Genomic DNA, 16,293 nt, shown 5'->3' with positions numbered 1-16,293 from the left:
TTATTTGTATAATATTGGTTACTTTTGTTTGCACAAAACTGCTTGTGTTATTAATCAAAGAGTTACCCCTTTCCAATATTTGTTGTTTTATGCATTGAATTTCAACATTGTTTTAGATTTAAAGCATCGTTATTCCGGATCTCAGGGTTAGAAGAAGTAACGTGTATGTGAATACGGACATCGTAAAAAATATAAACTTTAGGGCATATAACCTTTTTTGATTTATGTACCTTTTAACTTATAACAATAAATCTTTCGACAGCTTTAAAAGCGACATATTTTACTCATAAATTGTTAACTTTTGACAGAATGATGGAGAGGAAAAGTTTATAAAAGGGAAGAAGTTTATTTACATGATTTTTTAACCAAAAATGTGATTACGACTTTAATTATTTTAATAAACTAAGTCGCCATTTAGGACGTATAAAAATTATTGTATTTATGTATCTTAACTATGATAAAAATGGTTGCAGATCGAAATTTAAAATACTCAGAATTCTTCAAAGACCGTTTTATTTTAATTTTTAACTTTTTACTGGAAAGTGTAGTCATTATAGACAGTAGCGAAGTAATCTCGAGTTTAAAGTGCATTAAAAATTGAAAAAACGTTAACAATGTAACGATAAATTGAAGAAAATGCATTTTTTCAATGATATCTATTAGTGTTACACTAACAAGTATACCTACCTGATAAAACGTTGATTGAAAAATGATAATAGTCATCTCAGTATATCATGTAAGAATACTTCTTCAACCTTAAATTTTGAAAATGAGTTTTGTCTGCAAAATGTCTGCAAATTATACGTGTTTTAAATTTTATTATTTATAAGTATTAAATAACTTTTTGTTTGCTTCTTTTAGTTTCAAAACTTTTTGTGTTTGTAAGGTTTAAAAAAACATTTAAAAAATATTGTAATAACATCTGTTCGCCAAAATTAACATAGTTATTCGAGGAACAAAAGTCTCTGCTGTTAAATCTGTCTTATCCTGTAATGATGGATACTAAGTGTTTATGTTCCTAGAAATGCAATTTAAATTTACAATTGCAATAGGTATTGAGGATGACAAAGCACTTATATTTATAAATGAGGTGAATGATTCAGTCTACTGATAATACTGCCAATCTCTAGGTTGGCAATATTATAATTGGTAGGACGGGCAATAGCTATTCTAGGCTAATATTATATCGATAAGAAAATTTAAACAATTACAGAAAATTAAGAAAAATAGACTATTATAACGAGTTACAATCGAATCAGGGGTCAATCCACCATCAATGTTATTTGTTTAATTCCATAATTATTTCACATAACCCTGATACAAAAAATAAATAGTGTAGTCAATTTAATGTACAACCAGAAAACAGTAAGTAATTTAACCATAAATTACTTTATAATGAAAGGAATAAATAAATCTAGAGGGACTTGGTTTTCTTAATACGTATTTTACAAAAAAACTTAAAAAGTATTTAACATAATAAAAAGTATTCGAAGGAAATTTTCGATTCTTGATAAAAAAGCATATTTTGACAGCTGTTCTGCCGTCATAGGCGAAATACATTGTTAGCAAACACCAGACATGAAGACAGACGTAGATTGCTTTCATTCAGAGTTGACATTATATTCTGTCGCCAGAAATTGTACATCAATCGCTTCAATGACCTCTGTGACGATAAATTTGTCGCATCAGTGAGTGACGGTCATGGAAAATTCGACATCCATTCATCCTCCCGAGCGCACTGACGTCTCTCATCACCGAGTGCTGAGTACATGTATGGTATAATACGAGTACGTAGCATCGTGAGAACAAGAGGCCAGGTTACACGTATCTGTTATATATGTATACAGAGCCGACTGAACAACAAGTAATATATCGAGGGCTAATGTATGCTAATCCCTCCTTCACCTAATCTCCCTAGCAACTGTTACAAAGCATTCACTTCAAAACACTAAGATATTCATACAAATAGCTACATCTCTATAAATATATTGATTTTGAAGAGAAAATTCCTCATGTTGAGGTTCTTAGTGTTTACGTTAGATATTGTCAATTTGAACCGGTTTAGTTCTGCGTTGCATATTCTTAAATTAAGGAGTGAAATCTATTTGGTTGGACATTACTATTATATCATACAATTGCAGCATTGCTTGCATGCTAGTTGCTAGCGCAGTGTTTGTCTTTACAAAGAGACGGGTATGTCTTATAGTGGTAAACTAAAATCTCGACTGGTTATTAACATTACTAACATTTTTGTAAAAAAGACTTTATTTTAATTGTTCCGCCTTCAAACATTTTTTTAGAAAACAATATATATACAAACTAAAAACTATTAGGTTTATATTAAAATAGATGTTAGTCATACAGCGCATGTCGATGAGTCAGGAGCGGCGCGGTAGGCGGAGAGGGTAGAGGGAAGAGGGAAGAGGGATGGTTGGCCAGGGGCGGTGGGTGAGGCACCTTTTGCGGTAACATTTGTGATTTATGAATGGCAACATTTCCGTCAAATATTTTCAAATCGCTTGGCCGAGAAATTGCAGGAACGTGAGATGAATTTTTCTTCATTTTTGCGAGATCAAAAATCCTCGACTACATAACGTACCCAGTGTTTCCTCTGAGGTTGAATTAAGCATAATAAATGGCCGAAATAAAGTACGTTATCCTCATCCTTCAAATTATTTTAAAACACAATTTGGTTTAAAAAAAAAAATACTTATTCATTTTAAAATAAAATGTTATATACACACACTTACTCGTATATTCGGTGTACATATGTGTAGCACTTGTATTTCCACCATAGAATTTCACTGAAAACTTAGGTTTAATTTTATTTATGTATCTTCTTTAATTTACTTTTGATAAAACATAAGTTAAAATTAAATGTGCGTATTTCTGATTATGTTTAAAGATAAGTTATAGATTTCTGCAGATTTTAATAAATTACCATAGGTTGCCTTAATCTAAGCCTTAATGTTTATTTTTATTTGATATTTGCTAGACTAAATTTATTAAAAGCAGAATGTATTTCTATTTTTACCCTCGGGATAAATAAAAACAGGCGTGGAACACATCTTTGTCACGCGACGAATACTTCATCGCACCGCGTCATGCTCCCGTCATAATCCTCGTAAACCTGCGAAATAAATTATTTCCACTCGGGGATCAACTTCCCAGCAACTGAGAAAGTAAATATTTTTGTTTGGCAAAAAATATCACGTTGCTTCGGGATAAACGTCGTACCTCTTTCTAGACAATACTTTTTCTTACTTCACCCTATTCCTCAGTTAATAAACTTTTGGTATTTTTTATTACTATTTATTAGGAAATATATTAATAATAGCAACAATTAAAAGGTACCCCTTACATATAAATCTATTTCGAAATAAGGAAGCTTAACTGGCAGTTCATAACGAAGTGCTAGTACCGGCACTAATATATGGAAACGATAAATTGTATTGCCAAAAGAATAATATGACATCAGAGTAAAGTCCGTTGAAATTCGTTCGTTCAGAGGAATGTGTAGAAAGTCGTCGAAGGACAAAATTGGCAAATATGCAAGGGAGGAAAGAACGAGGATGCCCTAAAATGACTCAGCATGCCAGATCAGTCGGAACCAGAAGTTAACCTTATCGGAGGGCATGTTTGATTAGATGTATGGATTAGAAGGAAGCTATGTCATAACAGACGTGGAGTGTATGTCGAGACAGACGAGTGTGTCGAGTGTGTTCTATCCTCCCTGCCTCAGTATTGGTTAATATGGATTTGATTGTGTGTACGAGTATTGGTGCGGTTCCTCAGTTTGCCGTTCCCGATTCCAACTATGTATTTCCCGATTCCAACTATGTCATAACAGACGTGGAGTGTATGTCAAGACAGACGAGTGTGTCGAGTGTGTTCTATCCTCCCTGCCTCAGTATTGGTTAATATGTATTTGATTGTGTGTACGAGTATTGGTGCGGTTCCTCAGTTTGCCGTTCCCGATTCCAACTATGTATTTCCCGATTCCAACTATGTCATAACAGACGTGGAGTGTATGTCAAGACAGACGAGTGTGTCGAGTGTGTTCTATCCTCCCTGCCTCAGTATTGGTTAATATGTATTTGATTGTGTGTACGAGTATTGGTGCGGTTCCTCAGTTTGCCGTTCCCGATTCCAACTATGTATTTCCCGATTCCAACTATGTCATAACAGACGTGGAGTGTATGTCAAGACAGACGAGTGTGTCGAGTGTGTTCTATCCTCCCTGCCTCAGTATTGGTTAATATGGATTTGATTGTGTGTACGAGTATTGGTGCGGTTCCTCAGTTTGCCGTTCCCGATTCCAACTATGTATTTCCCGATTCCAACTATGTATTTCCCGATTCCAACTATGTATTTCGTGCTAGATGAATTTTATTATTATTTTGTATAACTTTTGTAGAGTACGAATAATTCAACATTGCATTCAATTTTTTTCTATCTGTATATTGAAATATATATTTAAATAACGAATAAAGGTTTAAAATTCTATAAAAAACACAAAAAACGAGATAATATTGATATGATAAAAACTTTGAAAAAACTTTATATTTGAATTTCATAAGTTATGTATTATTTCTGCACTACCTTATCGATTGATAACCAAATAATAGTAAGTACTAAATGAAAAAGCAGTCGATGCATATACTGAAATACAAAAGCAGTCGATGCATATACTGAAATACAAAAGCAGTCGATGCATATACTGAAATACAAAAGCAGTCGATGCATATACTGAAATACAAAAGACAGAAGGCTGCGGCCTTTATCTATAAATAGGGGTGATTTCATATTTCGAATAAAGGTTAATGCGAAATGAAACTCGGTTTCTCGAAATGAAACATCGATTGGACCTACACATTTGTTTGGTTTCCACTTATTTATTTACATAATTTTTTTCAAATTATTATTCAATCTACAAAGACGGTTACATCGATATAATGACAGGCAGAGAAGAGGAGCGTTGTTTTTTTGAACCCGTGTTTTGAACTCTAGTTACCTTCAATATTTTTAAGTTTTTATCTTTAGCGAGAATAATAAATTAATAGAAAATATTAAAACATTTTTTGGTACGTGAAATGGTTAAATGAAACGTAAAACAACCCTTAATATTATTTTAAGGGTGAAATTGAAAAAGCTTTTTTTTTCAACGTTCATTTAATTTGAAGAATAAATATAAATGATTATAAAAAACAATATTAATTTGAAGAGAAAAAGCGTTCTTTATGTAATATTTGGGAAAATAAAAATCCATTTAATACTCATATTAAGGTAAAGCACTCTTACCCTCGGTTCCATCCTATGGTTGTAAATTGGGAGCTTTTTAGAAAATTTATTTGTCAAATGTAATCATATGAGACAACATCGCGGTGCGGAACTTTACGCTTTGATACATGAACTGACGTATAAATATATTTAGCTTGTTTTTACTGCGGAGGGTGTCAATGTGGGTTAGTTGTAACATCCCTCGAGACATTCTTATAATATTATACTGTGTGTTTACACATCTGGGTTTCGGAAAAATAAAACATTAAATATAACCACTTAAGAAACGAACCTGGATATTATTGCGAGGGCTGGCATGTTTGAAACAATGTTCGTGATACGTCAAGACACCCTATTTCTCACAAAAAAATCTAACTAAAATTTTTAAAACGCAAAACTCTAAAATACAATTGTTACTAATATTTATATTTAAATCGATTAAATGAGAATAAAGTGATTCGGAATTACTTTTTCACACCATAAGTTGACACCCCGCAAGCAAATTAAATCAAAGCATAAAAAAATTAGCTTTGCTAAAAAAATACCATTTTTCCCGAAACCCACCCTGGTCGGTGAAAATACTCAAACTTTTATACCAAACGACCCATTTCACTGTCAAGTCGTTTTTCCGTGTCACGGAAGGTCATCGATTGGTAAGAAATTGAATAAACCTATTTGTCAAAACAATACGGTAGGCTTTAAGATTCTACCGATCAAACTAAGAAATAAAACTACCTCAAGGGCGCTTCACCGGGAATGAATTGGCCAAAATATTATGGTGGAAATCATTTAGCAAACAAATGTATTTTTAGTTTTTTTCTAAAGATCATCTCACTCTCACTATTTCTTATCATTGGTGGAAGAGTATTCCGCGCCATTGGTCTCGCAACAGGAAAGACACGCTTGCCAAATTTAGTGCGCTGGTTGCGAGCTGGTAAGATCGCTTTGCCCATCGGAGTTGTTGTAGCCGATCGGAGCGCGAGACGTCTATGAACCAATTAATCTGGAATACACAGCTCTTTAAGATACTCTGGAGCCATATTGTGTATTGAATTATAGATGAGTAGGCAGAGTTTATACTCAACCCTTTCGGGAAAGCGTAACCAGTGCAGTTTGTGAAGTAGTGGGGTGATGTGACTGAATTTAGAGATTCCAACAATCAGTCTCGCTGCTACGCTTAATACTGATTGCAGTCGAGTCATTTTATTATTTGGTAGACCCGTGTATATACCGTTACTGTCATTAATTCATGAAATTAACAGTTTTTTTATTAATATATTTGTTGTTTATATTTTGTATTTGGATATTATAATATCGATAACTCTTTGGTTAACCATTTCACTTTAGTCTACATTTGACCTTCACCGTTCACAAACTGAACGGTGAATGATAAGGAGAGTGTCAACTATTTAGTTATTTTAAAATAAAATCTTCTACTTCTACTTTCAACCCCTATTCGCACCCAATGATGGATAGAATATTGATACCGTGTTAATTTGATTGCTATTAAAATAAAATCTTCGCATTTAATCTTCTACTTCTACTTTCAACCCCTATTCGCACCCAATGATGGATAGAATATTGATACCGTGTTAATTTGATTGCTATTAACATAAAAGCAAGGTGATCAATTGTGCGTTTATTGTTTAAAATCATGTACATGCATTCATTTTGACCCCCCCTGGGAATCAAACCCAGAACCTGCAACACCTTAACCAGATACGCTAACACCATAAAGATATATATATATATATATATATATATATATATATATAAATATGTATATAATGTGCTTTACTTTAACAAACGTGTATTTTCTGCAATAGTTATTTACATTGTTAACAATATAGGAGTTTTATATTTCTCTTGTTGTTGAAAAATAAATTTTATGGAAAAAATACGTGTTATACCAAAATCCGTAATATAATATTAATTTCGTTTCCCTTCATCGCTGACGAAGGTTAAGGATAAGTAGTTAAACAAACAAACATGCTGTCTGTTTACCTAAACCACCTTTATACGTATAATTTATACGCCTACAATAAAACTTTTAATACGGAGAAGAATATAATTAAAGAGTATACTGCGATATTAATATAATTTTATTTCAACTGTCATATAAAATACACGATCATTTGACAAAATATCTTCTGATTCAAATCATCTATATGTTTTAGTATTCAGGTATCCCAAACCTTTTTCTTTGTATTGCAATTAACCAAATATCGTCACCATAATAAGCCCGTAAACAAAGACCTTATATAATAAAGACAATACATTCCGTAATACGAGTAGCCCACGCGACAGAAAGCAAATGTTGATTCATTTAACGTCGAACATTTTTTGTTGCTTTAATAAACACGCATTTAAACGAACATGAAATGGAAAAAGTCGGACAAAGAGGCCTCACGCTATACGGTTTTAAAAGCAAATGATGAAAAGAGAATAAATGGGTAAATTGGTAGGGGTATATATTATTTCATAAAAGTATTGCATCGTTCTCTTCTACATTCCTGAAACTCCCAGAAAATGACTAATAGAAAAACAAATTCAATATTTCTTCGCGTCATTCAATGTCACCTTAACTTCAATTTTCAATGAATTCTTTACTAATATAAGCTTTGCAGTACCTTATTTAAATTTAAAATATCAACTGATAAAAATATACATAATGAACAACCATGCTATTTTGAATAACTAAAAGACAGACGGGATAGCATAATGATACTAATAATTTAGGATAATTTGAATAGCGTCATTTTCGTTAATCTACTTCTTGAATGATTCGATTAAACTTCAGAATATAGCGTCAATTAAATTTATATGAATTATCTATGATAGTTTTTTTCTCACATTAGAAAGGAATAACGAAGTTTGAGATTTACAGAGAAAACAATATCTGATAAGCACTTTGGCACGGTTGAGTAGACGTCTGACTGTGAAACTTTAGTCCTGGGTTTGATTCCCACTAATCAAGTGATGTGACTGTTTCTGATGTATTTTTCAATTTAAGGTTTTTTATAATTTATTTTTTACAATCGAGAATTTCATTATTATTATAGTTACTTTACAAATATTTTTACTGGTGCAATCACAACATTGGAGTTGCCATCTGGACGATGTGTTAAAGAATTCAAAGATTGTAACAATTTGCCAACACTCAAAACGTTACTGAAATAAAATAAGTAAACGAGCTTCTTTGAAACTCGTAAAGAGACTTTAAGAGATACCTCTAAATAAAATAAGTAAATTTCGATTTGTGTTAGATTTTTTCTTGTTTATTTGTCAAACATGAAAACATAAAATTAAAACAGGTGAAAAGAGTTGTATTATTAAATTATAATACATATTTATATGAATGAAGTGTTCATATATCTCTATGAAACAACAAAATACGTGCTCAAAATATGAATTAAGAGTATATTCCGTGCATTCGTAGTTCAGTGCGTATAGTTAGCGAGTCTCGGGATTATTTTTCAGAGTGGTTGAAATTAATATTCGTGATTTTTCACACTGGTAATTTTTTGATATCACACGTTTTCCAAACCCATTTTTTTGAGCTAAGGGAAAAAATACCTTCATGAAATAAACGATCAAGATAATATTGTATCGATGCGATACAGTGCTCAATTTTTCATTTGTTGTGAATGAGGGTAGGAACAAAAAGAAATGTTTACTGTGGAGGGTTATTTTCAGCTGTTGTTTTCCAGTAATAAAATATAACCCAGAATGTGAATTCGTAATACATTACACATTACACATTACAATAAGAGGATTCCCGGAAGAAGATAATCAGTTCTGATAGTTTCTCAATGTCAGCTACGGCTGACTACGGTACCTACTCGGAGCTCGGAGGCTCTACCTACTGTAACTGCTAGTACGAGCAGTACGCTGTGTCGGTTCCCGTCTCGTCATCGCGTCGCGTGTTTCTAATAATAAAATTCCACATATCCATTTTATTGAGCACGCGATTCATTACAATCGAATGATTTATCATTGTTCATGAAATGGTTTATTCAGAGTAAAACAAAGACTCTCCAATATATTAGGTCAACCAATAAAACTCTTTCGCTGTCGGCAAACAAAAACAATATTTTAACTAGTGTTCTATAATTTTAGGAATTCTACATTATTTTAAAGGGTGCCTTTGCATTTCATAAGAATTATAATTCACTCGAGATACACAATGTCGTTTTATTTTTATTTCGAGAGTTTTTCTTTTGAATAATTAATGTTCATATTGTCGAAAAATCATTTGATTTTACATATATTTTTAAAAAGAAAAGTTGTTATGTGTACCACTTGATTCAGGGTACTTTGCCATAAAAGAAGAGCAAGATGTTAAATTTGACAAGGACATAGTTTATTATATTGAAAGTTTTATAATTTCTTTTATTTTATAATTGTTTTACAACAATTTTTTCAATGAATTTTGATGCCGAAAATAAGTGAACATATGCAAAACTATATTTCGTAATAACAGATCTGATTAAACTCCTTCTCTAAATAATTAATAAGCGTGGATAAAATTTAAACATCATTTCAAGTATTTTCATTAATTGATTCGGCTACTTTGTGGTAAAATCTTTCTATGTTCAATTTAAGTTTTACTTAGTAAATACCACCTTTTCAAATCTACTGCGACACGTGATTCAATGCATTCCGCGTCATTTGTGCGGAAAGTAAAACTAAGTAAAACATTAATTAAAAATCATTCCAAGTATTGCGCATTTCCTCTTGTCAATACTTTTTAACGGATAATCAAATTATCAAGTCAACACTCGTGCTGATCAATAATGGTAAGATCACAAAAAACTTCTTTTCAAAGAAAGAACTTCTTTTTATTGTTTTTAAACGCTAAGTTATGTTTTTACGACAAAAATAGTAATAAAAAAATATTTTAAAACACATACATAGGTATGTATGTATGTATACTCAAAAATTGCGTTTTTTCATCGTACATAGAAATGCGAAAAAATATGTATCCTAACAAAATAAAATAAATGGTTTTACCTGTCAATGAACAATAAAATGGGTATTGACTAAAAAAACTAACCAACCAACACGCCGCTTCCTCGCAGGGAAAGGTAGAGAGAATAGGACGCCAACCGATCTATCTTTGCAAACAATCATCGCCTTTTCCACATCCGTGCATCTCCTCATATATTTTTTTATTCATTTAAATGTACAGAAAAGATTTTTTTATTCACTTCATGTACAGAAAAGAAATAGGTACATTGGCGGGCTTATTGCTAAAAAGCAATATCTTCCGGCCAACCAAAAACAGACTAGTGATATTGGTCAAAACGTTTGATACCATATACATATATAGCTGTTTGCAATCAGAGAGTAGATAGTGCTTGAACAGACTTTTTTTAAAGCTGCATGTATTTTTTTAGTATCCAAAGTTGTCGTAACAAAATTTTACCAATTACCGAGATTTATTTCTACCAGTTCCAAAACGCACATTGGTCTTAGAACATATTGGTCATGGCATATTGATCTTCGTTACAATATTCGTTGTATCGAAGACCAATATGCCCTGCAGTGGTTGCATGTTAGAGTATCAATTGTCCTGATGAAGAGACAAATACGTCTTAACATCGATCGACTCACCAAGATATTAAGCCGATAACAAATACGTCTTAATATCTTGGTGAGTGGTTATATACTTACAAAATAACATTTTGTTCAAACGTCAGATCACAAAGCAAGTACTTAAAATTTTTATAACATTTTGAGTGTGTCTAAATCCCTTTTCACAAATCTGGGTTATTTTTATCTCTTGGAAGTTATTTTTATATTCTATAATCTCGGGCCTAGAGCAGCCGTGTACTAAGCTTTGAGAACAGGTGTTTGCGGAGAATCTTAGGCGTGCGGTGGTTTGACTTTGTGAGGAATGAAGAGATAAGGCGTAGGACGCAGCAAATCTTGGTCACAACTGTCGTCAAAAAAAGGCGATTCAGTTGGCTTGGCCATGTACTCCGCATGCCTCCTGAGAGCCTTAATCAAGCTTGCCTCTTTTACAAGGCATCAGGTTCGCGCCGCCCAGGACGACCACTGCTGACAATTCGTCGGCAGTTCTCGTCAGAACTTCGCGACGCGGATCTGACTTGGGAGGATGCAAGGGAGCTGGCAGCCGACAGAAAAGCCTGGAGACAGTTTGTGGACTCCATATGCTCCACCTAGGGAGCGGATATGGTTATTATTATTTATTATAATCTCAACGTATGTAGATAAAGAAGAATATGGAAGTTGGGATATTTTCGAGGCTTACAATTCGTCATAACCGGTTTAAGTGATCACATTATACACATGTAACTTTCACTATTCTATCCATGATTGATAACCACACTACTCAAATTTTGTAAATCTATTTGGGTAGAATGGTGAATGTTCGCAAGTGCACGATCACTTAAACTAGAATGTGTCAGGTCGTGAGCCTCGAAAATACCCACACTTCCATATTATCATTCATCTTTGTTGAGATGTAAAAATCTTTATTAATTTATGGTAAAATTGTCTTGTTATGTTTGACAGCGGTTACGAATGTGAGATTTTTTTATGTTTTGAATATTAAAGATACACATACATGATTCAAATGGTTTTCTTGTAAATGCTCATATAAAATCAAAGTCTTCATTTTTAATTTATGGTCCAGAAAATAATAATATATCATTCGGCTCACCATAATTCAACGTGAAAATGACATGAAAAATAGGAGCATTTGTGGTTTATAAAGGTTTTATAAATATTAACCTGAGATACGCACAAATTAAACATCATACAATTTCTTAATATTTTTTATGGTCCACATGATTTAATTTTTTTCAGGCACAAGCATAAGACAACAAGCGAAGAGCTGGAGAGCCGAACATAAGGCAGCTAGAACTCTGGGCATCATCATGGGAGTTTTTCTAATCTGTTGGCTACCTTTCTTTCTCTGGTACGTAGAAACTTACCTAAATTATTAACCTACATTTTTTGCATCTAAATTATTTAAAAAAAACTAGTAATATGGTTATCATATCCTCAAAGTATGACAAAAACTTATCCCTTTTCATTTTAAAATCATTTAAATGCTCGTTTTGAACTCGGTTTACTGTAGTTTGTCAATACTAATAGGTAAAGGACATTGATTCCCCAAGGAATACCCAAATACCTAAATATTTATCCATAATTTTGGTCTAATGTGTAATGGTTTTATCGCTTCCTTTATCAATGTTTTAAGTTTTTTTACACTCTTCAGTTAATTATTTTTTATAATGTGTCACACTCATTGTACCTTAAGTATTTTGTTTTGAATTTATACTGTACAGAACAAACCTTTTCATAATCGATCAAGATCACATTGTCGCGTTACAATTCCATACTCTAAGCACCACTAGTTTTAAATAAGGCTTAAAAATAAAACGGAAAATAATTTTCAAAAATCTGCGCTACTTTTTATCTACTGACATCAACCATAATCGTATTTGATATTGTAATCAGTAAAATATTGATTTAATTGCATTTATTTGTTAAGTTGTCTTTAGAGGAAGATCCATAGCCGCATTAATTGATTGGGCAGACTCTGTGGAGTTATATTTTTTTGGTTAGTTTGAAGACCGTCGGGGTCAGCTCTCCTCATCCTCAGGTTCTAGGTCCTTCTTTCATGAATAACGTCACCTAGGCCATACCTTCGAATCGTGTTATTTTTCTGTAGTATCCATGATTTTTTATCTTTCTCTAGATGTCTTTCGAGGAAGATCCACGACGGTTGTCTGGTTAACTGTTCAGGTTTTCTACGCCCTATGTGCCCATGCCATCTCAATCATCTTTCCTCTTCCTAACTTTTGATGTCAGTTACAGTTAGGCTTCCACGAATGCGTGAACTCTTTATTTTGTCCATAAGGGATATATCCGCTGACCATCTAAGCATTCGCACTTCAGTCTAGTTGCCTAGAAAAGGTGCTATACATCGTCCAGCATTCGGAGCCACAGTTTTTGGCCAATATTAGATTGAAAATAATATTCTTCTTTCTCAAAACATTATTTTTTTTACTTGTATCGCAATCAATGACCACATTTTAAGTACGTGCTTAGTGAGCAGAGAGTGGTTGCCAAATAATAATAAAAATGTTTCAAAAATATAGCCACGTTTGTTTGCACGATAATACTAATATTCCACTTCTTGCATAGCAAACTAGATTCTTCAAGTACAAAAGATACATACTTCATTATTATAAGAATATGAAAACGTTGGAATTATTTCTAGTATAAATAGTGTTCAACCTATAAAAGGATCGAATGAAACCTTTCGAGGAAAATGTCCATTACATGTCCATCCCTAGTCCCGAGGGTCTCTCGAGGGATGTATTATTATGTACTGAGTTCAGGTTTCCAGAGGGGGATCGTTTTGTTCGGCTGGCTTTTAGAACTAAAATATAATCAATTTTCAATTACAAAATTGACCGATTTACACGACGTAAATTAGAAAGGCCGTAAATAATTATTTATTTTAATATCATTTTGTAGAATAAATATGTAAAGTGACAAAATATTATCAGTTTAACTATAATCATTAGAAAACTATATTTATCTTATATGTAAACTATCGCAAAGGCATCTTTTGGGTTTTCATGGGGAGTCCTCTAAAAAAACAGTAAAAAAAATAAATGTATTTAAACACACACACACACACACACACACACACACACACACACACACACACACACACACACACACACACACACACACACACACACACACACACACACACACACACACACACACACACACACACACATATATATATATATATATATATATATATATATATATATATATATATATATATATATATATATATATATATATATATACATATATATAGAAAAAAATTAAAAAAGTAATTTTAAATGGTATTTTGTTAATTGATGTTATTAAAATTGATATATCATTAATTAAAAATATTACTTTATATCTCCTCGCTTTAATAAATTACACATAATTCACTCAATAAAATTTTAAAGGCAATAATAAATATTAAAACTATTGGATTTCCCGTTAGAGCCTCACCTCGCTTTCAATAGGAGGATGAAAACAATAGAATAAAATCCTTTTTCTCATGTACCTACTACTGTACACTCGAGTATGTATTGTATGAATGAGTGTTTGATTTATCGGCAGGTATGTGATCACGTCCCTGTGCGGCGACGCCTGCCACTGCCCCGACGTGGTGGTGGGGATGTTGTTCTGGATCGGGTACTTCAACTCCGCCCTCAACCCCTTGATCTACGCCTACTTCAATCGGGACTTCAGGGAGGCCTTCAAGAACACTCTCCAGTGCGCCTTCCCTTGTCTCCAGTGCTGGAAAACCTCTCCATCATCGCAATACGTCTAATCAACTCCTAAACAGTAACTCAACGCCGAGGAGAAAGGTGAAGTAAACCATACCTACGTTTTGTATATCGAAATGGGTCAAAACACACAGCGTTCCGGACTTTATTACAAAACATTTTATTTCGAAAAATTCAATCCCTATTATGAATGCATTTTTAACATATGTAAATAATTAAAGTGATTTTGATGGGTTATATTATTATTCAGGTAATACGGGTCTATCACCAGGTTTTGAAATATGTAGGCAAGATTTTTCCATTAAATGATTCGGCAGTAACTTTGTGGTAAAATCTATCCATTTTTAATTAATGTTTTACTTAGTAAATATCACCATTTCTTAAAATGTAATAAAATAATAATTATACGGTGTTTGAAAATGATGCGGAATGCATCGAAACACGTGTCACAGTAGATTTTAAGAAATAGTGGTAATTACTTATTTTATTTTTTCCACTTTACTTATCTATATAAGTATCATATTATAGTAAAACAACAATTTAATAATTTTTTCTGCTTTTATTTTTATTGCTATGAACATCACTAGTCTAATTATGTCAGTATTAATTCAAAATTTTATGCATTTACAAACTGTATCAACTTGTTCATCAAACAAACGATTGAATTTTAACAAGGCATTATTTTCTTATTACTACAAAAAATATTTAAATATACTCGCTTACGAGTATACATTTTTATTTTATCTCACGCAACCGGTTGCTGTGTTTTTTGTACGAAAGGATAAATAATATATTGTTAAATATAATAAATAAATAAAAATATATACATATTTATATATATATATATATATATATATATATATATATATATATATATATATATATATATATATATATATATATATATATATATATATATATATATATAATACTTGAATTCAATTTATTTGTTATAAAGTATCTACTATAATGTTTTGAAATGCATAATTCAATTGCAATTTTCGTTAGTTTTTAATTGTGTAGAGAAAATCCAATATTATGTAAGTTGCTAATTTTCGATATTTTAGGCATGTTTTTATCAAGTTTTAATAATCTATATAAACTTTTTGTGTTTTTTCATACCTATAAGTTTTGGCCCATGTGAAGAGAATATCTCAATCGAATTTTATTTACATCGTTTACTTGTAGAAAGTATTTTATGCTTATTAAAAGTTGATATTTGAACAACTATATTTAAAAAAAACTTCTTGATAGTCTTAAATCTCGCACAAACCATACGATTTTATTCAATATTTTTCAAAAACTGTTACTATTGTATGTCATATGGAATTTTATAAGGCTTTGGGAGGGATTGAATATGTAGATTTAATTGTATTAATTTTGATATTTATATTTAAAATGAATTTATAATGTTCCTCAGTGCAATTACCATTAATTCACACGGCACTCGTGTTACAAACTCATTCTTAATAACACATTATTGAGCTGCAACTCTTGCTCCCCGCGAAGTTGTAGCTCCTACGAGTTGACTCTGGTTGTATTTTATTGTAAGTCATATGGTTTTACACAATATTTCATTACTTAAGGCGCGATCCAATAAAAATGACTTTATCATTTAGGATTTCATTGTTGTGTGACTATATTTTTACACTCTAGTAGAAAATACGAAGGA

The 16,293-nt window shown here is 32.0% G+C and overlaps 1 protein-coding gene across 1 annotated transcript in view; it reads left to right on the top strand.

Moving 5' to 3' along the window:
* LOC148303260 (octopamine receptor beta-1R-like) overlaps positions 1 to 15,053 on the top strand; it is a 52,285-nt gene extending 37,232 nt beyond the window's left edge. Inside the window, exons 2-3 of the mRNA XM_088270246.1 lie at positions 12,115 to 12,226; positions 14,452 to 15,053. Coding sequence (XP_088126372.1) covers positions 12,115 to 12,226; positions 14,452 to 14,665 — 326 coding nt within the window. The 3' untranslated portion in view covers positions 14,666 to 15,053. The remainder of the gene's footprint in view (positions 1 to 12,114; positions 12,227 to 14,451) is intronic.
* Positions 15,054 to 16,293: the final 1,240 nt, after the last annotated feature.

Source organism: Brachycentrus maculatus, unplaced genomic scaffold, assembly GCF_059751285.1.
Source record: "Brachycentrus maculatus isolate JH-2025_06_01 unplaced genomic scaffold, ASM5975128v1 h1tg000376l, whole genome shotgun sequence".
Taxonomy (NCBI): Eukaryota; Metazoa; Arthropoda; class Insecta; order Trichoptera; family Brachycentridae; genus Brachycentrus; species Brachycentrus maculatus.
Note: the sequence above shows the minus strand (reverse complement) of the source record. Positions and strands in the feature narration are given on the sequence as shown.